We start from the raw sequence: 25,545 nt of genomic DNA, 5'->3' as shown, positions 1-25,545 counted from the left end.
ACTGCGCGTGGGGTGAATCAAGAGAAGCTACTTTTTCACCTTCCAGCCCCCTAGTTCATTTCAGAGATTCACTTCACAGAACCAGCTCAGTGAACTGTTTGGAAGGATTCAGCAAGCTGCTCTGGGAGCTCTGCCTATTAGTCACATCAGACTAACCAAGACCAATGTAAACCTGTTACCGCTAGAGATAAATTGAAATCCAAAGGCACGAACAAAAGAGACCTATAAAGTGCAACCTGAAAAATGAATACGTTGAATGGGTTGGAACTCACTTCATTTGCCTTTTCACTTAAGTGAGTATCTGAAGACGATCGAGAGGGTGCCATGATGAATCCTTTTGACCTTAAATTTCTTTGCAACATGCACAGAAGGGCAGAAGCATTGGCTAGCCAGTAGGGCAAAATGTCATTCTCGTTTTCTGCCTGAAAAGCAAAATATTGATACCAATAATGAGCACACCTCAGTCACATGGTTAAGGAAAAGAACAGAACAGGAGCCTAACCTTCAGAGTAGTATTGATTGTGTGAATTATGAAGTCAAAAATTGTTGTTCTTTCAGCCTCGAATACTCCCCAATGGAGAAGGCATTTGTAAATGATACATGCTGCAACTGGTTTTCCCTTCTTGAATCCCATATCATCTTTGATGCACCGTTGGAGCACATCATGGTAATCCTGAAAAAAAAATCTTGAGTATGCTTAACTTCATAAGAAAAAAATCATCCTGGAGAGTGGAGATGATTAATATCTAGAAAGAACATGTACATAAAACGACTTTCTTTTTAATATTTAGAGAAAGATATATTTAACCTCATATCTATCAGAATTCATCCTCGACCTTCTTGATTCTGTCTGGTTATGTGGGAGAGGTGCAAGTTTCACAGGTGAAGATTCCTGAAGGGAGACGAAATTTCATTTATCCATAACCGAGATGGATCTACAATGAAAATTACTGTGAGGTCGCATGTCTTACAAAGAATGGTCTTGGGCTGCTTGGTGAAGAACCGCAATGATAACTCTATGAACAAATATAAGAGCATTCATTAGAACATAATAATTCTTAACTGAACAGACTACATGATTATTTATATAGGACACTAGAAGAAAAATGTCTTTCTAGAATGAATAGGATATACCACAGTTCGGCTGTGCCTAGGAGATAAATTCAAGGCCTTCTGTCTCAATAAATGATTCTGATCTTCTAAATTTGATATTTTATCCTCCAAGCTGGAAAAAAGCATGCAAATTATTTAGTAAAACCTCTGGAGCTCTATGATATTTTTCTGTGAAAAAAACTTACTTTTTCAAGTTATCCCGGAGATGCACATAGTTCTTTTCCACATCGTGCAGCTTGTCCATATTATCATGGCTACATTTTTGAGCTTTTAAGAGCTCTTGTTCCAGTTCTGTGTTCTTTGCCTGCATTACAGAAAAGGTTTGACAAATCTAGAACACAGATTTAAACAATCTATCAAAATTAACATAATAGACACTGGAATTCATTAAGGATTAGACCAAGCACAAACTAAGACAAACAACAAACTAGAGTACAATTATAGCAGAGTATTAAGAGCTTACACCACACTGATGAGAGCTAAAATATGAGAGGCATAAACAAAAGATTTTGATGGTGGCATGGAATATTGAATCCAAATTGAACTCAAAGCAGGAATATGGGACTTTAAAATTTACAGGTGGGGAACACCTTCAGTAAAATATTCTCCCTCTTCACTTCTTCTATCTGAGAAAGGCTGTTTTGCTGAGCTTCTTGGTCCTTGGATGATAAATCTAGCTGACGTTGGAGTGAGGCAATTTTCTTGCAACTATTTTTATTTTCTTCATTTGATGCCTCTAATTCTGACTTCACTGAATCCAATATTTTGAGAAGCTTAGATATCTCCAATGCCTTCGACTCTTCAGTAGCAAGCTGTGTACACACACACACACACATAATTATATAACTGATACTGTAACAAAAATCAATTAATATACAAATAATTGAGTGCTCAATTGAGCTGTTGAGAAGTATGGTGAAAACATATAGATGACGTTAAACTACTTTAGATGCATTGCTGCTAATTGTTCCCCACCAAATCCTTAGAGTGAATGCCCTTCATGGTCATACTAGATAAGGAAAAGCACTTCATTTTTACATTAAAAGATCTATATCATACAGAAGCATACCCTTTGCCTCCTCTCTAACGTGAATCGTAAAGTAAGATCTTCTAAGCTCTTCTCGAGTTTGCCTTTAGCTTCACGTAAAGCTCCAGTTTCATAAGCAGCCTTGAAAATGAAGAAGTTCAGTACTTGAAGCAAACTGAACTAAAATATCAACATACTACATAATTAGAATACCAATACACTACCTAATTTCACTGCATGACATGTGAGTCATCAATAATACAAGATAAATTTGTCACAAGAAACATAAATGCGATTAACTATGGAATAGTGTACCAGAAGAATGCATTTCAAATTTAATCATACAGAAAATTAACTTATTGAGTCCGACTTCCATGCACCAACCATCTTAAATTCTTTATCTGTGGAGTAAAGACATAACATACAACACTGCTAGTTACTAAGTCATAACCAGTCTTCATCAAAGTTGAAGCAGGTTGTCATAATTATTTGTTTAGAAGAAAATTGTGTTAGGCGATACTATAACTCAAGAACTTTAGCTCTAATACGACACTGAGATTCATGCATCAACCAATCACCCAAACCTAGAGCTTTTGGTGAAAAGTGTGCAACATGCTTCATAAGATTGTAGACTAATGAAATGTTAAAAAAAGTGTTATATCACATCCAGGACATAAAAAATGAGATAGTTGCAGTGTAGTCATTGGCAATGGAAAGGATTTGTATTAAGCATGCAGAAATTGGTGTCATCATATGCAAAATTTTGGGTTTGGACTTCCTAAATAGAATAAGACAGGAATCATCAGTTCACCACTTCATTCCTTATAAACTATTTATGGCAGTAAATATTAATATCGTGCAAAGAACAAGGAAAATGAATATATTCAATTGTGAAATTGATTGTCACGTCTTGTGGGCACTGTTTGTTGGAACCTTACCTCTAGCAGCAACCAAACTATCAACAGGTAAAATTTACGAAGACATCTTTTTATTTAGAACAAAATTTAGGAAGCTTCGAAACAATAGTTGCTGTTGTTCATACATGTTTAAGGTTCCGCAATGCCCTTTTAGCAAGCTTCTGTCTCCAACAACACTGGATGAGAATTGTTGCCCGTCGATATTGCTGATGGAAATAATGGAGCTTCTGCATCCTCCACCAAGCCTATATATTAAATTAACAGTGTTGGTCAGTATACATCACCTTCATGAACAAAGATCAAACCAGAAAAGTTTATAATATTACTTGAGATTTACAAACGACAATTACAATCTTGATCCAATGAAACAATTCCATGACTTGACAAGTTAAAATTAATGAGAGAGAGAGAGAAACAATTAGAGTTTACAAGAATCGAAGATGAGAAAGACCTGGATAACAGTAGAAGCTTTAGCATTCTTTAAGTGCAGCAACCTCTGAACTGCTAAGATATAGCGAATCCCAGACTGGATCACAAGAGAAGCAGAACGAAGATGCAAATATGAACAGCGACACAACCATCTTCTAGCATATCTTTCAACTGAAACAGCTGCGGCTATCTGTCTCTTAGCTTCAAGCACATTTCGTGCTAAACACCCTGCAGAACAGCAAGTCAGCAGCCAAAGCCAATGACCATTACTTTAAGCATCAAAGTGAAATTTATAGTGCATAATGTAAGTTGGGAATAATAGATTGATTATAGAGGTGTAAAAGGTACAAGTATATATAGGCGTGAGTAGGGGCGGCTTATGGAAACAGAACCATCCTCCCATACTCCTAGCCTAATACAACTCAATCTACAGGTGTGCCTGGTTAGGACTCTAAGGCAACACATATGTGGGCTGGCTGGCCATGATATAGGCACATGGGCCCGCAGTCGGATCATCAATGGGTCGAACGGAAGGCAGCTCTTTGGCACCAAGAGCAACATGCTCTTGAACAAAATGAAGATCGATCTCCACATGTTTGGTCCCTGGTGCTGAATGGGATTCAAAGACATGTATATAGTACTGATGTTGTCGCAATACACCAGTGTAGCTCGGCGCAAAGGAGTATGCAGCTTGGCCAACAGTTGTCATCAACAGCATTTGCAACAGCACAGTACTCTGCCTCGACGCTGGAACGAGAAACAGTTGTATGTCCCTTGGCTTACTAAGAGATGAGATTATCACCGAGGAACATGGCATAGCCCGATGTGGACTTGCATGTATCAGTACAACCGACCCAATCTGCGTCAAATACTGAACAAAGTATGTCATCAAGTCATACTGAGAGCAAGGTCACACAGCCAGTCCCAAGTCTAGAGTTTTCGCGGACGTAACGAAGTTTGTGCTTCAGAGCTGCAAGGTGTGGCTCCCTTGGGATCATGGCATCATGCATATGAAGACAGACCTGTTGGATGGCGTATAGTAAAGGTGAGATATTGCAGAGCACCAGCAAGGCTGCGATAGTCAGAGGGATCCAAAACAGGAGCACCATCGACTGCAGAGAGCTTCAGATTCAAATCAACAAGTATCGAGCATGGCTTGCAGTCTGCCATGCCAGCATGTTCCAGAATCTCAACCATATACTGCTGCTGGCAAGAAGAGGGGTGCAACAGTGCGATGAAATAGAGCATCCGCGGAAGTTGTAAGAATAATATCATCCACATAGAGTAGGACATAAGCCGTGTCATCACAATGATGATAAATGAACAGATATGTCTGATTCGGCCTCCACAAAACCAAGGTGGAATAAGTATGAAGCGAAGTGACTGTACCAAGCCCTTAGCCCTGGGTGCCTGCTTCAGACCATAAAGAGAGCGATTCAGCCAGCAGACATAATAGGCATGTGCAGAATCCTTAAATCCAGGAGGCTGGGGACAATAAACTGTCTCTGTCAAAACCCCATGAAAAACAGCATTCTTGACATCGAGCTGATGAATGGGCCAGTTTGAGAGACAGCAAGAGAGAGTGTGCATGGTTGCAGGCTTCACAACTGGGCTAAAAGTGTTGGCCAGGTACACAAGTAGAGATCAGATTTGGGGCTGCCAGAGGGCAGCTTGGCACTAGGCCGCTTAGATTGAATCTGAAAGTGCCAACTTGGGATACAAGAAGGTCCTCACACCACTGCTACTTATAGAGCAAGTGGTCTACCTGCTCCAGCATATTCCAACCACTAAAGTGGATGCTGAGCATATTCCTAATACAAGGCTTAGAAGCCTGAAAAGTAAAGGACAGGAAATAGGAAGATACGCATTAGGCTTAACTATCAAAAAGTCTCATTGAAGTCAATCCTGGGACACTGAGTTTCCCTGAAAACCCATCATGCCTTATAACTTTCAAGTGAACCATCTGCCTTAAATTTATGCTTGAAGATCCACTTTCCAGTCACCAGATTGGCTGCGGGCGGACGGGGAACAAGATCCCACGTGTTATTCTCCAGAAAGGAGGAGAATTCGTCTTCCATGGTAGCCTGCCAATTGGGGTCGGCATCGGCAAGAGCAGCGCGATAGCTTTGAGGCACCAGGGACAGCAGCATGGCATGGTAGAGCGCAGGCTGACGGAACCTGAGCTTGCCACAGGTGATCATGCATGCTGATTGGCCACTGGGGAGGGACAGGAACTGCACCATGAGGAAGCTGAGGCACTGGTGCAACTGCTGGGGAAGGAGACGACATCGGCGAGGTGGGAGCAGAAGCTGGTTGTAAGACATAATCTGCTGTCCCTCTTTTGCCTTTGTCCTGGGTTGGCAGGAACGAGTGGTCAGCTTCAGCTGCCACTGTAGAAGTATGGCAATAGGCCATTTAGTCTTCCATAGTTGGTAGAAGTACACCAGCTACAGTAGTGGACTGGTACAAGAGTAGATATTGGCTGATATAAGCCATGTAGAGTAGTTGTATGGAGTGGTGTAGCCACCATCCAAGTAGTGTACCAGCAGGTACATGTATATATACTCTACCTATTGCAATGGAAAAGGGCAGTTCATTTGCCACCACTCTTGGGTTCAGTCTTCAGCCAACACTGAAGACAGTGTGCTGTGTGTGTGTGTAGTGAGCTCTGCTCATCTCCTACCTTGGGACAGGGGAGGAGACGAGGGGAGGAGAGCAGGTTCTGCTTACCTCGGGCAAGTGCTGGGCCAACAAGTGGTATCGGAGCCGTACAAGCCGTAGCTAGGTCCACCGACCGGCAATGGCGGAGAGTGCGGTCCGGAACGGCGGCGGGGAGGGCGGTGAACGCCAGCTCCAGCCGGTGCCGCCGCAGGTCGAGGTACGCGTGGTCAAGGAGTATGGCGGCAGCAGCTCCTGGCCCATGCTCACCCGCACCAACTATGGTGAGTGGGCGGTGCAGATGAAGTGGAAGCTGCGGGCGCGGAAGTGGTGGCGGGCGGTGGAGGAAGATGACCAGAGCGAAGATGCCCAGGTAGGGGTCATGGAAGCGCTCATGGCCTCGACGCCGGCGGAGTACCACGAGGCGCTGGGCGCCAAGGAGACCGCGAAGCAAGCCTGGGAGATGCTAGAGTCCCAGCGCGTCGGCTCGGACCGAGCCAAGCAGGCAAGAATTCAGCAGCTGCGCCGGGAGCTCAACGACATCCGGTTCAAGTCCGGAGAGTCGGTGGAGGATTTCACCCTTCGTCTCCAGTCTCTGGCCACTCAGCTGGCCACCTACGACAAGAAGGTGGAGGACGAGGACCTCGTCACCAAGTTGCTGTGTGTCGTGCCGGCGAAGTACTCGTAGCTCGCCATGTCCATCGAGACGATGCTGGACATCTCCACATTGTCTCTGGAGGACGTGGCCAGGCGGTTGCGGGTGGCAGAGAGCCACAGCGCGCCGGCGCCGGAGAAGGAGAAGCCCAAGCTTCTGCTGACCGAGGAGGAATGGACAACGCGCATGAAGGAGAAGCGACGGTCCGGGGAAGGCTCCAGCCGCGGTGGCGGCGACCGCGGCGGCGGCAAGCAGCAGGGCAAGGGACCGGCGGACAAGAAGAAGGGGAAGAAGAAATTCTCCAATCCGAACGCCTGTCGCAAGTGCGGCAAGGTCGGGCACTGGGCGCACGAATTCCCAGAACGCAAGCCGGAGAAGAAGTAGGAGGCGCATGTAGCGGTTGCGGACAGCGACGACGACGAGCACGCTCTCATGTTGGGGGAGTACTGCGCGCTCCAAGGTGAAACAGGGGAGGCGGACGCGAAGCAGGGGACTGCTGCACGTGCCGTCGATCTTGACGAGCCACGGGCGCAGGTCCAACTGGGGGCAGTCGGCGACGAGCTGGAGCAGTGCTGGTACCTGGATTCCGGCGCGAGCAACCATATGACGGGAAATCGCGCAGTCTTCTCCGAGCTAGACGAAGAAACCACCGAGAGCGTCAAGTTTGGCGATGGTTCCCGGGTGGCGATCCGCGGCCGTGGCACTGTCCTGTTCCAGTGCCGGAACGGCGAACACTGGGCGCTGACGGATGTCTACTGGATCCCACAGCTGAAGACGAGCATCATCAGCCTCGGGCAGCTGGACGAGCGCGGTGCTGAGGTGGTGATCAAGGGCGGTGTGCTGCGGATTCGTGACCAAGAGCGGCGGTTGCTGCTAAGGTCACAAGGTCGAAGAACCGGCTGTTCTTGCTGGACCTGAAGGTCGAACAGCCGGTGTGCCTGGCGGCACAATGCACGGAGGAGCCGTGGCTGTGGCATGGCCACTTCGGGCATTTGAACTTCGACGCGCTGACCAAGCTGGCGGCAATGGTGAAGGGGATGCCCAAGATCCAACACGCCAGTGAACTCTACGACAGCTGCCTGGTGGGGAAGCAGAGAAGACTGCCTTTCCCCAAGGCGGCAAGGTACCGCGCCGGGGAAAAACTGGAGCTAGTTCACGGCGAATTATGCGGGCCTATCACTCCGGCCACGCACGGCAGGCGGAGGTACTTCCTCCTACTGGTAGACAACTGCAGTCGCTATATGTGGTTGTAGCTTTAGGCGAGCAAGGGCGAGGCAGCAGATGCCATCAAGCACTTCAAGGCGAAGGTGGAGGCGGAGTCTGGGAAGAGATTGAAAGTGTTGCGGACGGATCGTGACAAAGAGTTCACGGCGGTGGAGTTCGCCACCTACTGCGCGGAGGAGGGGGTGAACCCCATCTCACGGCGCCCTACTCACCGTAGCAGAACGGCGTGGTGGAACGCCGGAACCAGACCATCATCGGGATAGCAAGATGCATGCTGAAGGCCAAGGGGATGCCGGCGGCGTTCTGGGGTGAGGCAATGAGCACGGCGGTGTTCATCCTCAACAGAGCTCCGACAAAGGCACTGAACGGGAGGACGCTGTTCGAGGCTTGGCATGGCCGCAAGCCGAGCGTGGCATTCATGCGCACGTTCGGGTGCATCAGGCACGTGAAGAACACCAAGCCCGGCCTCACCAAGCTTGAAGACAGGAGCACTAAGATGGTGTTCCTCGGCTACGAGGAAGGATCAAAAGCCTACAGGCTCTACGATCCAGTCACCGGGAGGGTGACAGTGTCCGGCGACGTCGTGTTCGACGAAGCAGCGACATGGAGATGGGATGAGGAAGAAACGACGGAAGAAGAAGGCGCGCACGGGATCAGCGGGTCTTTTGTCGTCGAGCAACTGGTCATCACCAGCCAGATCCACGAGCCAGCAGGAGTCGTGGAGGAAGCGGCTGCCCCTGGAGCAGGGGAAGCAGGGGACGGGGCGCCAGCAGCAGGGGAAGCTGAGCCGCCCAGTCCCACCATAACGGGCAGTACTCCGTCACACTCTGCTCTGGGACAAGAGCAGAGGACTCCGACGACGGCTCAAATCGAGTATGCTACTCCACCGCCAGACGTCACCGAGTTCGTGGATGCCTTCTACGACGACGAGGAGGTACGATTCCGCCGTGTGGACAACGTTCTTGGTGATGCAGCAACTCCAGGTTTGGCAGCACGGCTGCTGGGCGAGGAGCTCATGATGATGAGCACAGAGGAGCCGGCCACCTTCGCAGCTGTGGCCTGTGGAACGCGAGCCGGAGTGGCGGCGTGCTATGCTCGAGGAAATGCGGCAGATTGAAGCAAATCGGACCTGGGATTTGGTCGATCCACCGGCAGGATGCCGGCCGATTGGACTCAAATGGGTCTACAAGGTGAAGAAGGACGAGCACGGCGCGGTGGTGAAGCACAAGTCGCGGCTCATCGCTCGGGGGTTTGTGCAGCGAGAGGGGATCGATTTCGAGGAGGTGTTCGCGCCGGTGGCACGCATGGAGTCGGTGCGACTCGTGTTGGCTATGGCGGCGGCTAAGGACTGGGCAGTTCACCACCTCGACGTCAAGTCCGTCTTCCTCAACGACGACTTGACGGAGGAGGTCTTCGTCAAGCAGGCCCCAGGCTTCATCGTGAAGGGGCCGAGCACAAGGTGCTCCGCCTCAGGAAGGCGCTCTACGGCTTGCGGCAGGCGCCGCGGACGTGGAACTCCAAGCTCGACACCACCAATGCGGAGCTTGGGTTCACACGGTGCGCAACAGAGCACGCCTTGTACACCCGCCGACGGGGGAAGGAAGATCTCGTTGTCAGGGTGTACGTGGACGACTTGATCGTCACCGGTGCGCGGGAGAAGGACATCGCATCCTTCAAAGCCGAGATGGCTGCACGGTTTCAGATGACCGACCTCGATGCGCTAAGCTACTACCTCGGCATCGAGGTGAGGCAGGGAAGCAGGGCAGTCACGCTGGGGCAGCGTGCCTACGCGCGGAAGCTGCTGGAGCGGGCCGGCATGGCAAACTGCAAGCCTGCGGCGACCCTAATGGAAGAGCGGGTCAAGCTGTCGAAGCAGAGCACGGCGGAAAAGGTAGACGCGACGCGCTACAGGAGCATCATCGGCGGGCTACGCTGGCTCACCCATACTCGGCCGGACATAGCGTTCGCGGTCGGGTATGTGAGCCGGTTCATGGAAGATCCGCGGGAGGATCACTGGATGGCAGTCAAGCGGGTGCTGCGCTACATCCAAGGGTCGATGGACCAGGTTCTCGTCTTCCCTAAAAGCGGTGGGTCTAGTGGAGGCGAGCTAGAGCTCGCGGCCTTCAGTGACGTGGACATGGCAGGCGATGTCGACGGATGGCGCAGCACCTCAGGCGTGTTGATCCTCCTCGGCGCAGGACGGTGGTGCTATCGACTTGCGAGGCAGAGTATGTCGCTGCCGCCACCGCGGCATGCCAGCTGGTGTGGATGCACCGGCTGCTGGGGGAGCTCACAGGCATTGATCCCCGACCGCCTGCGCTCAAGGTGGACAATCAGCCAGCAATTGCGCTGGCAAAGAACCCTGTCCTCCACGACCGAAGCAAAAACATCGATGTGAAGTTCCACTTCCTCCGTGATTGCGTCGAGGAGAGGCAGATCGTCATCGAGTTCGTCGAGACCGGTCGACAACTCGCTGATATCTTCACTAAGTCAGTTGGGCGACTTCGGTTCTTGGAACTAAGGAGCAAGATTGGCATGGTGGAGGTCAAGACTGAACAGCAGGATTAGGGGAAGATTGTAAGGCATAATCTGTAGTGGGCTGGTACAAGAGTAGATATTGGCTGATATAAGCCATGTAGAGTAGTTGTATGGAGTGGTGTAGTCACCATCCAAGTAGTGTACCAGCAGGTACATGTTTTGTGTATATATACTCTACCTATTGCAATGGAAAAGGGCAGTTCATTTGCCACCACTCCTGGGTTCAGTCTTCAGCCAACACTGAAGACAGTGTGCTGTGTGTGTGTGTGTAGTGAGCTCTGCTCATCTCCTACCTTGGGACAGGGGAGGGGACGAGGGGAGGAGAGCAGGTTCTGCTCACCTCGGGCAAGTGCTGGGCCAACACTGGTCACCCAGAGTAGACGAAGCGGAAGTCACAGGAGGGAAGACAACCATCTGCGCAGCTGGTCGGCTGGGGGCTGCAGAACAGCCATGCCAGGCTGCTGCTAGGCAAGCGACTGCTCTGCAGGGTAGCCACGCCAGGCCGACCGGGACAATGGAGTGGCCCAACAACGGGAGCAACATGCTCGACCTGCACCAGGAATGAGGGCTGCAGAGCCTCAACTGTGAGCGGCAAAGACGCCACAGGAGGCCCAGCAACTGAGGTGGGGGTACCTGCAGGCAACAGTACGGGTGACGGTCCCAAGGGCGGAGCTTTGTTGTGGCCATGTCCCCCCTTTGTTGTTAGAAAGTTTCTTTAGTAAATACTTAAATTTACTATGTATGGAGTGGGTTTTGAGTTTCATCTCTTAGCTTGGCCCCCTCTAGATCTTACATCAAGCTCTGCCACTGGACAGTCCAATGGGAGCCGGCACAGGGTTAGTGTAATCATTGAACTCAAAATCCGCTGGGGTGGGAGTCGTTTGCTGCTCAGCAAAGGGAAAAGAGGCCTCATCAAAGATGACATGGTGAGATACAATGATACGATTTGACTGAAGGTCAAGACAGTGGTAACCCTTGTGGTGAGCCGAATATCCCAGAAAAACACACAGGGCAGAAAAGAGGGGCAAGCTTGTTAGAAGCGGTGGCGGAAAGGTTAGGATAACACTTGCAACTGGAGACACAAAGGTGAGAATAAGATGGTAGAGTGCCAAGAAGGGTGTGATGTTGTCATGTGGGGCAAACAGTTCAGCCGTAGGGCTAAGAAGGCAAGTGCAGCTGACCAGGAAAGTGTCTAATTGGCTTCTGTTAAGGGCGCACCATTAGCTGGTGCTAAATTTAGTAACTCATTAGTGAGTGATTGAGAGAAATCAGAGGAATAATTGTTAGAGAGTTTTGAGGAGTGATTGGCAGCCCACTGCCTATATGTAAGCCGACTGGCTCTTCATCAGAATCAAGCAAACTATTGTCCTTAATATCTCTTTTTCTTCCTCTAAATCAACTGGGCGCTGAGGGGTAAAACCTCGCCCCAACCACGGATCGCGGCTACGAACTACGTAGCTGGGGTCCTGCTACCCTGTCCCCCGGCGCCCTTGATAGATGTGGTGTAGAGAAATCAAGTGTCTTGGTAGGCAAGATGTTAAGACGATAGGTCATGATGTGGAGGGCTTCAACCCAGTAAGAGGGGGAATACTGACCTGAACAAGAGAGAGCGAACGATGTTATTTGTGGAACAGATGATGTGCTCGGCTTTACCATTCTGGGAGGAGGTTTACGGACGTGACATGTGGAGATGGACGCCACAGGAGAGGAAGAACATGCATGCACTAAGTTATCAAACTCCTCGCCATTGTTGCACTGAACTGCCTCAATGGTCGTGCCAAAATGAGTGGAGACAAAGGAGAAAAAGTTACAAAGAGTGGTTGCTGTCCAGAAAGCCAGCCAGTAGGAAGAGGCTGCTGGGTGCCGCCAAGGAAGACCTACTGTGGCTGCTGTCCAGAAAGCCGGCCAGTAGGAAGAGGCGCCAGGGTAGACCAGGTCATATCTGAATAGCCCCTGACCAGGGATCGTGGAAGGAGGGCCAGCCACCTGAGACCGACTAGGAGAACAGCCAGTGCCGGTGCCTGGAGGAGGTGCAGTGCCTGTAGTATTAAACCCAGGAATGGCCTTGCTGACCACCACGGTGGTGCTACTGGTTATGCTGATTGCGCTGGCCGCTGCAGTTCTTCGGAAAGGCACCCCCGGTGCCCGAGGCAGGCTGCTGCTGCTGGAATCAGGGCACTGGAGGGTGGCTGATGGGGGCGACCAGTAGTGGCAACAAAGTCTGACAAGGTGGAGGAGCGTTTGGCGATGTTGAGATCCTCATGAAGAAGTTCGTTCCGGGCAGCGAGGAAGGTTGGGAATGGCCTCGAATGTTGAAGATGCATCCCAACGACGGCATACTTCTTGTTCAAGCTGTGGATGAGGTTGAGAACAAGGGTAAGGTCCTACACAGGCTTACCAAGATCACCAAGGGCAGAGCACGGGCCTGGGTGAGCTGAGGGCATCCCACATGCAAGCCTCGGTGGCATCCTGAGTCGCAGCAGCGAGGGTGACTTCGCAATCGACAATCTCAACCTCAGCGCATCCTCATGGGTCTAGGTAGCCGTTGCAACGGCTCGGAAAGGGCAGAGGCCGCCGTGGCAAGCCTCTCCTTGGCGGCGGTGGCAGCATTGTGGCGACAGCGGCGGCCTTGGCTTCGGTGGTGGTTCCTAAAGAGGCAGAGGGATCGCCAACCATGGGGACATTGCAACACAAGGGGACGCGGAGCGCAGGAGACCAGGTACAGAAGAGGGCAGCGGAAGGAGACGATCGATTGATCCAGTCTCTTTAATATCATGAAAGTTGGGAATAGTAGATTGATTAAATAGGTGTACAAGGTACAAGTATATATAGGCATATGGCAGCTAATGGAAATAGAACCAAACTCCGATATTCCTAGCCTAATAGAACACAATCTACAGGTGTGCCGGATTAGGGCTCTATGACAACATGTATGTGGGCTGGCCGGTCATGATATAGGCGCATGGGCCAGGCCAAATCTATACCCAAAACTATGACCATGTTTTGTTACCGGCCATCGTGCTGAAGCACCAAAAATGGACGCCACACCCTTTGGCAATCTTCTGTGGCTGCCTAAGGAGTCTTATCAACCAAACAGCAGCTACTGTTTTTGTGGCTGTCACACCTCAAAATTTATATTTTGGGTTGTGAATAGTTCTAAATAAAGATAATGATTTTATAATTTTTCTAAATTTTCCAGGATTTAATTAGGCTTTTAGCAATTTAAAACCATGCAAAAATATGAATTTTAAATAACTTTTATAATTTAATTTTAAAAGGGTGATGCATTCATGCCAATTGCATTTGGTGTTTATGAGTGCAAATGATTTCAAAATACGTTAGAGCAACGTTTCTTTCTCTCCGAGAATTTTTCCAACCTTTTCTAGAATTAAATTCCTTTCTCCTTGAGCTTAATCTTTTTCCTCGATCATCTCAACCATATTTTCATGAGCTCAAACTCCTTTATTGGAGTTCCTTATTCTTTAATCTATCTCCAGGATTTTTATGGGAATTTTCTGAGCTCTGGGATATTTTTCATGGCTTAATCAGTAATTCTGGATTTCTGGAATTATTTTAACTCACGAAATTAATTAATCCCGAAATTAGCCCTAAACCCTAATTTTTCCTCTGACCCAAACCAGGCATATAAATACATGCTGCCGTTCTCCTTCTCGCGCTGATCGCAAAAGTACAAACCATACTTCGAGCCGCCATCCTGTTTGCCGCAGATCGGACGCCGAAGTTCCGACGACGAACTTTTCCGATGAAGGTTCGGCGAGCTTTTTCTGGCCAAACTATGCCGTATTTTCCGGTGATCCAAGAGAAGCCTGAGGCAAGTGTCCTTGACCATCTTGCACCTATATTTGTTTTACTTTGAGTTAGAGTAGTTTGACCATTAGTTGCTTGTAGAGTCATAATGTTGAATCCCATGTTAGGGTTTACTAGAACTTGTGTTATCATCCTTGAAACCCGGTTTGGATTGGGTAGATGTCATGCTTAGCTTTGCAGTCATGGGTTGGGATGGTTATCAATGTTCATCTTGATTAATGATCTATGCAACATATGGGTTGGTAATCTTTTTAGCAACGCGGTGACTTGGAAATCCGGCAGGATGGGTGGTTTTGGTGGTGGTATGTGGCAGACTTTTGGGTAAATGTTTTTTGGTGGATGTTGGAATTGGTGGAATGGATTGTGCTCGTACCTGCATGGATTCTAAGGATAGGTTCATGGACAAGTAACCCAGCTTAACCGCGCATCCACGAGGTCAATATGGTAAGACCTGGGTAATTAATTAGTTTCCTCCAAGTTATGCTACATTGGGTCGGTTTGTGTGGCACAAGAGGGGGCTTATGAAGTGGTGTTGGTACCCACTCTTGGTAGTAGAAACCTTAGTGGAGGTGTAAAAACAAACTTGGAGGGGACTTTGTAAAGGCCTTGTAGTGTGACCCCGCTGAGCACCTAGGTAGTGTGAAGCGTGATGGGAAAAACATGACTCGTGGTGGAAGTGTGCAACACTTGCAGAGTGTAAAACTGATATAGAAGCCATGCTCATGGTCAAGAGTAGGCTTGGACTTCATAATTAGTGGATCTTGGTGGCTTTGGATGAATGGTTCAGTTGGGAGCTTGGATGGAATCCAAGTGGTTCTCTAAGGAGAAGGTAGAATCCACTTAGTAAATAGGTGCTAAGGATTTAAGGAAAATAGGATGTGTTGCTTAAGCGCTGGTGTCAAAACTTGTAAGCTTGTCCTTGTGTCGGCCCTCATGTCATACTTTTCCTACACTTGCGGAGTACATTTTGATGTACTCACCCTTCTCTTTGTTCCCCTGCTACCCCTCCCAATTGTTCAGACTTGCTAGGCTGGTGTACCCCCAGTCGGCTGCCTGTAGGGATGGAGACCTTGTTTCGCTCGTACTTTGATGTAATTTTTTTTGTTTAGACCCTCTGGTCATTTTGTAATATGTAACCGCTTTTGTAATAAACACTGATTTGTATCACTATATTGTTGCCGCATGTATGAATAAACAGATCCTGGCATATATGTGATGTGCAATCGGTTTTGTTTTTAAAACCGGGTGTGACAGTGGCGTGTTGTGGCTGGGAACCAAACACACCCTAAATGTATAACACATAAGCCTTTAACCCTATTGTCCTTATAAAGTAATAAGTTATCAATGGATGCTATGCAATAATATTTTGTTAAAGTATTGAGCAACAAGATTTCTCCTAACATGCTTAAAAAAACTCACAAAATTAACATAATATGATACTGCAGGTTAGTTATGACAAAAAAAAAAGCATATTTACCCCCCTCCCCCAAAAAAATATTTAAATTTAAAGTATGAAAACCACAGAAAGATCCAACATACCTCGGCAAAATATTTGGATAGAAATAGAAGCTTTCCTTGTTGAAAGAAATTTCTTGCGAACAGTAAAGGTTCGAAAGTGACCCTGCACAATCCTGGAAGCATTGTCCAGAATCTCACCACGTCTGGAGTCCAACACAGCTATCTGACCAGCCCGGAGAAAAACTTTTGTTCTGCCAAGCTGAAGAATACAATCAGACACAAAATAGGTATATATCATTAAATTGTATTTCCATGAAACTAGTTAATAATAACGCCCCTTCCAAGAGGTGTTTCTGTGCTTCACCATCACAACAGGATTGCACAAACTTTAATGCCCTTGATTGTAAGTAAGAATAAACAACACTTCAGTTTAGCTTCAAACTTTAAAACTCAAAAACATCAAAAATATAAGCACCTCTCATCATCTGCAACCTGTGTAAATATTTTTTTTGGGTGGCAAAAACTGTGGGATATGCAACCTGTGTAACAATTGCCTGGTGGTGATGTACATTTCTTTTTGGGTGATGATTAGTTTCAAGACATGAGCAGTAGCTTATGTCCTTGAGACCTTAGCTAAACAATACATGAAGTCAAAAATAGAGAAAGCAATAACCCAAAGAAAATGGCAACCAGAGAACTCATAAGTTCTAGTTTAATGCGCGAATGCAGTTGAATGTTCTTACATTAGTGTTAAAATAAACTCAACACAAAAGAGGTACGCGATAGTTAACAAGATTGCTGACAAGTTGCCTGGTTGGAAAATGGACATGATGCATCTGCCTGGGAGGGCTACCCTTGTTGGTGCAGTGTTCATACCAATACCTATTTATCAGCTCATTGCCTTGGAATTCTAAATGGGTTATTAATGAAAGCATAAGTCTAGTGCTTACCTACCTAGGATACTTATCTAGAGTAGTTGATGGCTGCTGTGTCAGCACCTTATCTTTATAGCATCTACTTTAGCATCTCTAGAATATGTTGTAATCTTTTCTCAAGGACCAAGCAAGCTACCCTATATGTATCCCCAACCTGCCATAGTTGTGGCAAGGCTAATAAAATCAAGATCCAGCCCCAAAACCTATGTTTTGTCTCCAACAATGGTGACTGGCTTTGAGGGAGGCTCACAGCTGTCAACGGCCTTGAGGCGACCCGTCACCTCCTCGATCGTGAGCTCGGTGAAGTCCAGCAGCGTCTCAATCGATAGAGCCAACTGCGTGTACTTCTTGGGGACAACGCGGGGGAGCTTCTCCACGGCTCTCTCCTCATCGATGTTGGTGTCGCTGAACCACGTCAACTGCTGCTGCAAGGAGTTGAGGCGGAGAACGAAGTCGTCGACGTCCTCGCTCGGCTTGAAAAGCAGGTTCTCCCACTCCTGACACAGGTTGTAAAGCATGGACCTGCGGGCGCGGTTGCTGCCAATGCGTGCGGAAGGGATGGCGTCCTAGGCGTCCTTGGCGGTCCGCTTGTTTGGGAGGGAGGACTGCATCTCCGTCGGAACAGCAGAAAGAAGCACCTCCAGCGCCCACCGATCCTCATCGAAGTCGGCGTCACCGTACCAGACCGTGTCCCACGTGCCGCGCCTGCATCACCATGGACCACACGGCATAGTTGGTCATGGTGAGCATGGGCCATCCGTCGTCGGCGTCCTTGAAGACGGTCTGTACAACGGGAGAGTCTCCCACATGTCGCGCTTGCATCACCATGGACCACTCGGCATAGTTGGTCTTGGTGAGCATGGGCCATCCGCGGTCGGCGTCGGCGTCCTTGAAGATGGTCTGTAAAACGGGAGGAGAGTTGGAGCGGCCATGGCGACCACGGTGCCGGTCCGGGGAAGGGGAGGCACGCCGCCTATGAGGGCTCCGCGCACCAGCATCCTGTCTACCAAACTCCCGGTCGAAGTCCTGCTCTGCTCTACCTCCAGCCGTGCCGCCTCCTCCCGCGCAGCCGCTCGCCCCTCGCGCTCGACCTCTTCACCGAGGAGCAGTGGCCCGTGCGCCAATGCGAGCGGAAGAGGGAGGCTTCAGGTTCTTCGGCTTTGTGTCGTCGAGCAACCGCAAGTGTCAGCCGCGCAAACGGGACAAGGCGGGTGGCGCTCCTGGCGGCACCGATGGCAAGCGCAAGGCTACCTGCGATGACACCTGCAACAACTGCGGGAGGACCGACCACTGGGCCAAGGACTGACGGCAGGCGAAGCGCGGCAGTTAGGCACACATCGCGCAAGCGCAGGAGGGTGACGAGGCAGCTCTGTTCTTCATACATGGGAGCATCGAGCCGCACTCGCCGCGCTCCACCTCGACGAGCCACGGGCCCACATCATCCTCTGCAATGGGTCCGGCGACGGTGACAAGATTGACGGGTGGTGCCTCAACACCGGCGCTACTCACCACATGACCGAGGGGCGGGAGTTCTTCTCCGAGCTTAACTCCGACGTTCGAGGCTCCGTCAAGTTTGGGGATGCCTCCGCCGTGGAGATCAAGGGCGTCGGGTCCGTCGTCTTCACCACCAAGACCGGTGACCACCTGCTGCTCACCTATGTGTACTACGTCCCCGTGCCGAGGAACTCCATCATCATCTTGGGACAGCGGATGAGAACGGCTCGCGTGAGATCGAGGATGGTGTTCTGTGGATCTGGGATCGCCATCATCGCCTTCTCGCCAAGGTTAGCAGAGGTGCCAACCGCCTCTACATCCTCCACGTGCAGGCGGCACAGCCCGCATGCCTTGCAGCCCGTCGCGACGATGACGCTTGGCGGTGGCACGAGCGTTTTGGGCACCTCCACTTTAAGGCCTTGAAGCAGCTCAGCAACAAGGAGATGGTGCAGGGCATGCCGCAAGTCAAGCACGTGGAGCAGTTCTACGACACTTGCATCCTCACCAAGTATCGGCGGCTCCCCTTCCTTCGCTAGGCGAGCTTCCGCACCAAGGAGAAGCTAGAGCTCGTGCAGGGCGACCTCTGCGACCCCATGACATCGGCTATACTTGGAGGCCAGCGCTTCTTCCTGTTGCTTGTCAACGACATGTCCCACTACAAGTGGGCCGTCCTGCTCGACACCAAGGCGGGGGTTGCGGACGCCATCAAGCTGTAGCGGAGGAGTGCGGCCGCCCGGGTGCTACACACCGATAACGGCAACGAGTTCATGACTTACTGCACTAACCAGGGGATCTAGTGCCACTTCTCCACGCCGTACACCCTAGAGCAGAATGACGTCATGGAGCACCGCAAGCAGACAGTGGTGGCCACCACTCGCGCGCCTCCTCAAGCAGAGGGATGCTGGCCATCTACTGGGGGGAGGCGATGATGACTGTCGTCCATCTCCTCAACCGCTCGCCCACCAAGGCCCTTGACGGCAAGACGCCGTACGAGGCCTAGCACGGGCGCAAGCCGGTGGTGAGCCACCTCTGCATGTTCGGCTGTCTCACCTTCGCCAAGAAGCTCAACCACGCCGGCAAGCTCGACGATAGGAGCACGCCGAGAGTCTTCATCGGCTACGCGGAGGGCGTCAAGGCCTACCGCATCCTTGATCGTGCAACATAGTGCGGCCACATCTCTTGAGACATCGCATTCGACAAAGGGCAAGACTAGGCTTGGGACAAGGCAGTGGACGACGGCTCAACTTCAACTCTCAGAGACTTCGTCGTCGACTACGTCCACTTCGAAGGGCCCGGGGGAGCTAGCAGCTTATCCTCACCGAGCTCGTCCACCTTGGCACTCAACTCGCCATCAGCTCCGACGAGTCCTCTACTACCTACACCACCAGCGAGTCCACCACCGGCTACGCCTCGCTCTCCTACACCGGCTCCTCACACTCCCGCACCGGTACCGGCACCGGCACGACAGCTTCGGTCCATGACGGGCAGTGCACGGTGGAGTTTGCCACTCAGTTGTCTGAAGACGAGGATCACGTCAATGCGTACCATGACTTAGCCCATCCCTGTACTGGTGATTCACGACTTTGAGGTGGAGCTGCACTTTGCGCACAAGGACGGCGAGCCCCGCTCCTTCGCTAGGGCGGAGGGAGACGCGGCATGGCACGCTGCGATCACCCTTAAGTGGGTCTACAAGGTCAAGAAGGATGAGGCCAGGGCAGTGATCAAGCACAAGGTGCGTCTGGTGGCATGCGGGTTCGTCCAGCAGGAGGGAGTCGACTTCGACGATGCCTTCGCGCCCATTGCGCGGATGGAGTCCGTTCGTCTCCTCACGCTGGCAGCCTAGGAGGGTTGGCGTGTACACCACATGGACGTCAAGTCCGCTTTCCTCAATAGCGACCTAAAGGAGGTCTACGTCCACCAGCACCGGGAATCGTCATCCCCGGCAAGGAGAACAAGGTTCTTCGCCTGCGCAAGGCCCTCTATGGCTTGTGGCAGGCACCCCGAGCTTGGAACACCAAGTTGGACTCCACCCTCAAGCAAATGGGGTTCCAACAGAGTCCTCACGAGCCTGCTGTCTACTAGCGGGGCAAGGATGGCAATGCCCTGTTGGTAGGCATCTATGTAGACGACTTGGTGATCACCGGCACCAAGGAGGCTGAGGTGGAGGCGTTCAAGGAGGAGATGAAGGCGACCTTCCAGATGAGCGACTTGGGCCTTCTCTCCTTCTACCTGGGGATCAAGGTCCACCAGGACAGCTCCGGCATCTCCCTTCGCTAGACCACCTACGCCAAGCTCATCGTCGAGTTGGGTGGGCTCACCTGCTGCAACCCAGCCTACACTCCCATGGAGGTGAAGTTGAGCCACGACAACACGGTCAAGGAGGTCGACTCCACGCAGTACTGGCGCATTGTGGGCAGCCTTCGCTACCTCATCCACACGCGGCCAGGCTTGGTGTTCGCCATAGCCCTTCGGTTCATGCAGCGACCGAGGACAGAGCATCTGCAAGCCATCAAGAGGATCCTCCGCTACGTCGAGGGCACCACCGACTATAGCTTGCACTACCCGAGGTGTCTTGACGTGGAGCACTTCATCGGGTACAGCAACAGCAACCTCACCGGCGACATCGACACGAGCAAGAGCACCAGCAGGACACTATTCTTCCTCTGCAAATGTCTAATCAGCTGGCAGTCGGTCAAGCAGCAGGTGGTGGCTCTGTCCAGTTGCGAGGCGGAGTACATTGCTGCCACTACCGCTTTGACTCAGGCTCTCTGGTTGGCTCGGCTGCTGGGCGATCTCCTAGGAAAACATGTAGAAGCAGTGGAACTCAGGGTGACAGCAAGTCCACCTTGGCATTGGCGAAGAACCCTGTCTTCCATGAGCACAACAAGCATATCCGCATCAAGTACCACTTCATCAGAAGTTGCTTGGATGATGAGAGCATCAAGGTCGGCTACATCAACACCTAGGATTAGCTCACCGACCTTCTCACCAAGTCTCTTGGGCAGGTCGAGTTCCAGGAGCTTCGCGCCAGGATTGGGATGGTTAAAATTCCCCAGAAGGCGACACACAAGACTTAGGGGGAGAATGAAAGCATAAGTCTAGTGCTTACCTACCTAGGATACTTATCTAGAGTAGTTGGTGGTTGTTGTGTCAGCACCTTATCTTTATAGCATCTACTTTAGTATCTCTAGAATATGTTGTAATCCTTTCTTAAGGACCAAGCAAGCTACCTTATATGTATCCCCAACCTGCCATAGTTGTGGCAAGGCTAATGAAATCAATATCCAGCCCCAAAACCTGTGTTTTGTCTCCAACAATTAACGCGATTGAAAATATTCAAAGAACTTTTCTTTGGAAAGGTTGCAAAGAGGTGAATGGAGGCCATTGCCTTGTCGCTTGGGGACAGATCAAAAGACTAATTGACCTTAGAGCAAGTATTATAGCAGGCTGTAAGTCAGCTAAATGCTGAGGTGGAGGAGAGAGAAGAGGAGAGAAAGTAAAAGCGGGTTGTAAGCTTACAGCCGGCTCACACACAAAAACCAAAAAAATCTGTGAGACAGACAAGTGGGCCATGTATTAATAGTGATGAGCTAACCATTATATAAGTAGGTTGTAATAAGGCTGTAAAGAAATCTTACAGCCAGCAACTGGCTGTATTATAATACTTGCTCTTAGAAGACTGGGAATTCTTGGAAAGGTTGCAAAGAGGTGAATGGAGGCCATCGCCTTGTCGCTTGGGGACAGATCAAAAGACTAATTGATCTTGGAAGAATGGGAATTCTTGATCTAGAAGTGATTAGATGGGCATTGATAATGAGGTGGTTACAGCTTAAAAAGACCTAGCTTGATCACATATGGGAGACTTGATATCATAGGATTGTTCTCCATCTCAGTACGCAGCAGGATACTATTTCAGCATGAAAATGATTTCATGGGACATCCTTGTCCATCTTCCTCCATTTCTGTGTATGCATATGATGATAGATTGTCAACCGAAGAACAGACCAGGACGCACAAACAGATAACACTCGGATCCGTGATATTAAGATGGCTCATCAACAGAAGCTTTATATATTATCTTCAGCTATGGGTATGAGATATATTATCCGCGGTTGACCTCACCCCTGGTCAATTATTATCATGACAAGATCAGCCTATCATTGCTTCAATGTGGGAGCTGTTGAAATCGAGCCATAGAAGAAAATTTGGAGAAATTGGGCTCCACCTCACTGCTGATTTTTTGTTCGGTTGGCCTCCCAAAAGTGTTGGACTTCTGATTGTTTGGCCCATCAAGGTCATGATCAACCTGAGCAATCCCTCTATGTGATCAGGAGTAAACTGTACAACTGTTACTCACTATATGTATGCTCTCAAGCAAAGGGCTAAATAATCTCATTTTTCATTGAGGGTGGTGGCGCCACGCAGCAAGTTAATAAGCATCATCACTAGGGGTTCAAATATTCACTGGGGCTGTTGGCTTGGGAGATATGGAAGCATAGGAATGAATGTATTTTTGAAGGGGCTTCAACTGATCTCATTGCTATATTTGCAGGGCATTAGGGATGTGGCCAAGTTGTGGTGTATGCCGGGGGCCAAAGGCCTCAATAGTATTTAGCCAGTTGTGTCTATGTTGCTGGTTGTAATTTCCTTTACCAATTGGCAAATCCTCTTGTACTAAACTGTGGCCTGATGGACTTGTATGAGTCTTCTTAGAATCCTCTTTCTTCTTAATATAATGATGTGCACCTGCGGTGCATTTGAGAAAAAAAAATGGTCCAAGTCTGGATAGAATTAGGACACTTAACTTGAAAGTTCTCCAGGTTTAGTTGCGCTAGGATCCTCTGCGTCAGTGATCTCTCATCAAATCTGCAATAGTGAAAAAAGTATATGGTAATCCTTTACTCTATAATTATGTGATAGTAAAACTTCCAAATAAACATATGACAGGAGTCAAAAGATGAAAGTTATACATTTATACTACTGAGAGATGCCATATTCTGACATTCTAAAGTAGTCAACAATAATGTTAGCATATCACCTTTCATCCATATGTTCTGGCACAAGAAGTCCAAAGCGATTGATGAATTCAGAATATGTTCGCCTTGTGGGATAACCAGCAAGACTTATCCTAATAGCTTCAAGTACACCCTGTAACGAAACCAAATAAATAAACTAAATTAGTAGCACAATGATTCCAGGAATGAAGCATATCAAAAAAAAAGATGAGTTAAACAGAATGGAGAAATCATTGATATGAATCAAACTTCAAAAACTGCTACATTAGGGTGTGAGAGCAGAAAATCAATGGAACTAACCCCACTCCGCAGTTGCTGTAGTACACTGCCATTTTCAAACTTCTGAGGGCAATTCAGAGAATTTGGTTTTATGCAGCGGATGTAATGAGGCTCCGTCGAGCTAAGTGTCTCCATTAGTGCTTGGAGTTGTTGCTGTTGGGATTAGATAACTGACCATATCATAAGTATAATCAAATAAAAATAAAATTGAAATTAGCATGCATTATTTTGAGGGCTATCAAAGAATTACTCTCCACACAACACACAGAGGGAGAGAGAGATTCATGACGAGAACTCAAATGAGTTCCTTTGACCACAAAAGTTCAAAAATTATATATATGAAATACTAAATTTTGAACTATGATTTTGCCTGTTTCTTTCTTGTTACCCTTTATTGTTAGCATGCAAGCAATACACACTTATTTGTACCACACAAATAGCTGTAAACAAATATCTAATGTGCACTGGCCAGAAAAGTAAAGATAAATAACCCAGAAACAGTAAATAAAGTAAAAATCTGGAAAAACAAACAATTACGCCCAGAGGAAATTAAGAAAACAGTAACGTGCAGCACTATACCTTAAATCGTGAAGCTACTGAAGAAAACTTATAAGATGATTTCAATGGATCATCTTGTTGTGAAGCAAAGAGACCAGAAATAAATGAGCATTTTGAAGAAGACAAAAGGTTTTGGTGCTCTGCAATAACATAATCTCGGTTCTTCTCCAAAAACAAATCAGTTTGGTAGGTCACCTACAAAAAGTAGACCATTATTGCCACATGCTCTAACCTAGTCAGAGCAACAAAATGCTAAGAATAGCTTACAAGAAATGTGATTCACAGGACATGCCTTTCCAGCAAAATGAGACAGCGCGAAATCCGTCTTTGAGAGCTTTGGTTTTTCTAGTCTCGGGTGTGCTCTTAAATTCTGAAATAACTTCATCGCAAAAGTTTCATGTGTTGATTTTCCAAGCATGCTGTTTAACAAGACTAGAAAGGAGTTAGAATTTGAACTCTGAAGTGTTTGATAACACAGTATGAAATCCTACCATGCTTCATCCAAAAGTGAAACTATTCCTATTGGTTTCTGCAAAACAAAAAAGAAATAGAACAATTATATAAATCCACACATAGATGAAACCAAATATTTCAGCACTAGATATATATTCATTGATGCCATCGACAAGGATGCAATTAGTCATTTTCTGCAAATTTGGTAATATAAGTAGATGACATTGAATAGAATAATCGAGCTAAGTTAAATATCACTCAGACACATGCCAAAAACACTTCTAAATGTTAAAGACAGTGATTAAAGGTACAGTTACTTTGAATTATTTTCATATATTATAATAATATGCTAACATGAAACATAAATGGAGGAAAGATTCCAACAAGAAAAACGCATTCAGTGATATATGTTCGAGAAAAGAACACATGCAGTGATATAACCATCTTTTTCAGAAGTTCAAATGTGCAGTCACATTACATGTACATCGGCAAGCAGAATGTACCAACTTTCCTCCTCATAACTATACGTCTGTAACCAGTGCTATATGGATTACTTTTTAATAGAAAATGCACATTACTATTAAGATCAAGGTTTTAGCATAACTACGGCAATGATACTTCTGTAAAATGGCAAGTACAATTTAGAAACTATTGTCTACAGGAAAATTGTGCATCAAATCAACTTATGCCCTTTTTAGATTCAATGGGAGATAACCAACATCTTTAGCTCTATTTCAATTTTAAGATTATTCTGAATTTAGTTCAGCACTACAGCCAAGATATGTCAAACAATTACTACATATTGCAAAGCTACAAACATCATTACAGGTATAGGCGCCTACCACAATCAGAAGGGAGAAAGGAAAAACTTGAAAAGTTTAGTCTGTTAAGTATATGATGAAGATCTAGTCAATAGGCCTATCTATAGGCTCTATCTATATATAGCCGGCTCTATCTATATATA

General features: G+C 48.3%; 1 protein-coding gene across 20 annotated transcripts in view; it reads right to left on the bottom strand.

The window, feature by feature from the left end:
- LOC8062777 (protein OPAQUE1) overlaps positions 1–25,545 on the bottom strand; it is a 51,334-nt gene that overhangs the window by 2,901 nt on the left and 22,888 nt on the right. For 14 of the 20 annotated variants that reach the window (XR_002455376.1, XR_002455386.1, XR_002455385.1 and 11 more), the window contains exons 13-29: positions 24,620–24,657; positions 24,421–24,547; positions 24,150–24,323; positions 23,592–23,723; positions 23,315–23,424; positions 23,082–23,142; positions 15,929–16,106; positions 3,509–3,714; positions 3,183–3,302; positions 2,183–2,281; positions 1,704–1,925; positions 1,299–1,417; positions 1,135–1,225; positions 972–1,016; positions 809–892; positions 503–673; positions 273–422 (exon numbers count right to left, since the gene is read on the bottom strand). Coding sequence is in view for 11 of the 20 variants with exons in the window: in XM_021465523.1 (XP_021321198.1) it covers positions 273–422; positions 503–673; positions 809–892; positions 972–1,016; positions 1,135–1,225; positions 1,299–1,417; positions 1,704–1,925; positions 2,183–2,281; positions 3,183–3,302; positions 3,509–3,714; positions 15,929–16,106; positions 23,082–23,142; positions 23,315–23,424; positions 23,592–23,723; positions 24,150–24,323; positions 24,421–24,547; positions 24,620–24,657 (2,127 nt within the window). In the remaining 9 variants the exon portion in view is untranslated. The remainder of the gene's footprint in view (positions 1–272; positions 423–502; positions 674–808; positions 893–971; positions 1,017–1,134; positions 1,226–1,298; positions 1,418–1,703; positions 1,926–2,182; positions 2,282–3,182; positions 3,303–3,508; positions 3,715–15,928; positions 16,107–23,081; positions 23,143–23,314; positions 23,425–23,591; positions 23,724–24,149; positions 24,324–24,420; positions 24,548–24,619; positions 24,658–25,545) is intronic. The other 6 variants (XM_021465491.1, XM_021465494.1, XM_021465498.1 and 3 more) reach the window with 2 other exon arrangements.

This window comes from Sorghum bicolor, chromosome 1 (assembly GCF_000003195.3).
Source record: "Sorghum bicolor cultivar BTx623 chromosome 1, Sorghum_bicolor_NCBIv3, whole genome shotgun sequence".
Taxonomy (NCBI): Eukaryota; Viridiplantae; Streptophyta; class Magnoliopsida; order Poales; family Poaceae; genus Sorghum; species Sorghum bicolor.
This window is presented reverse-complemented; position numbering and strand designations above follow the sequence as displayed.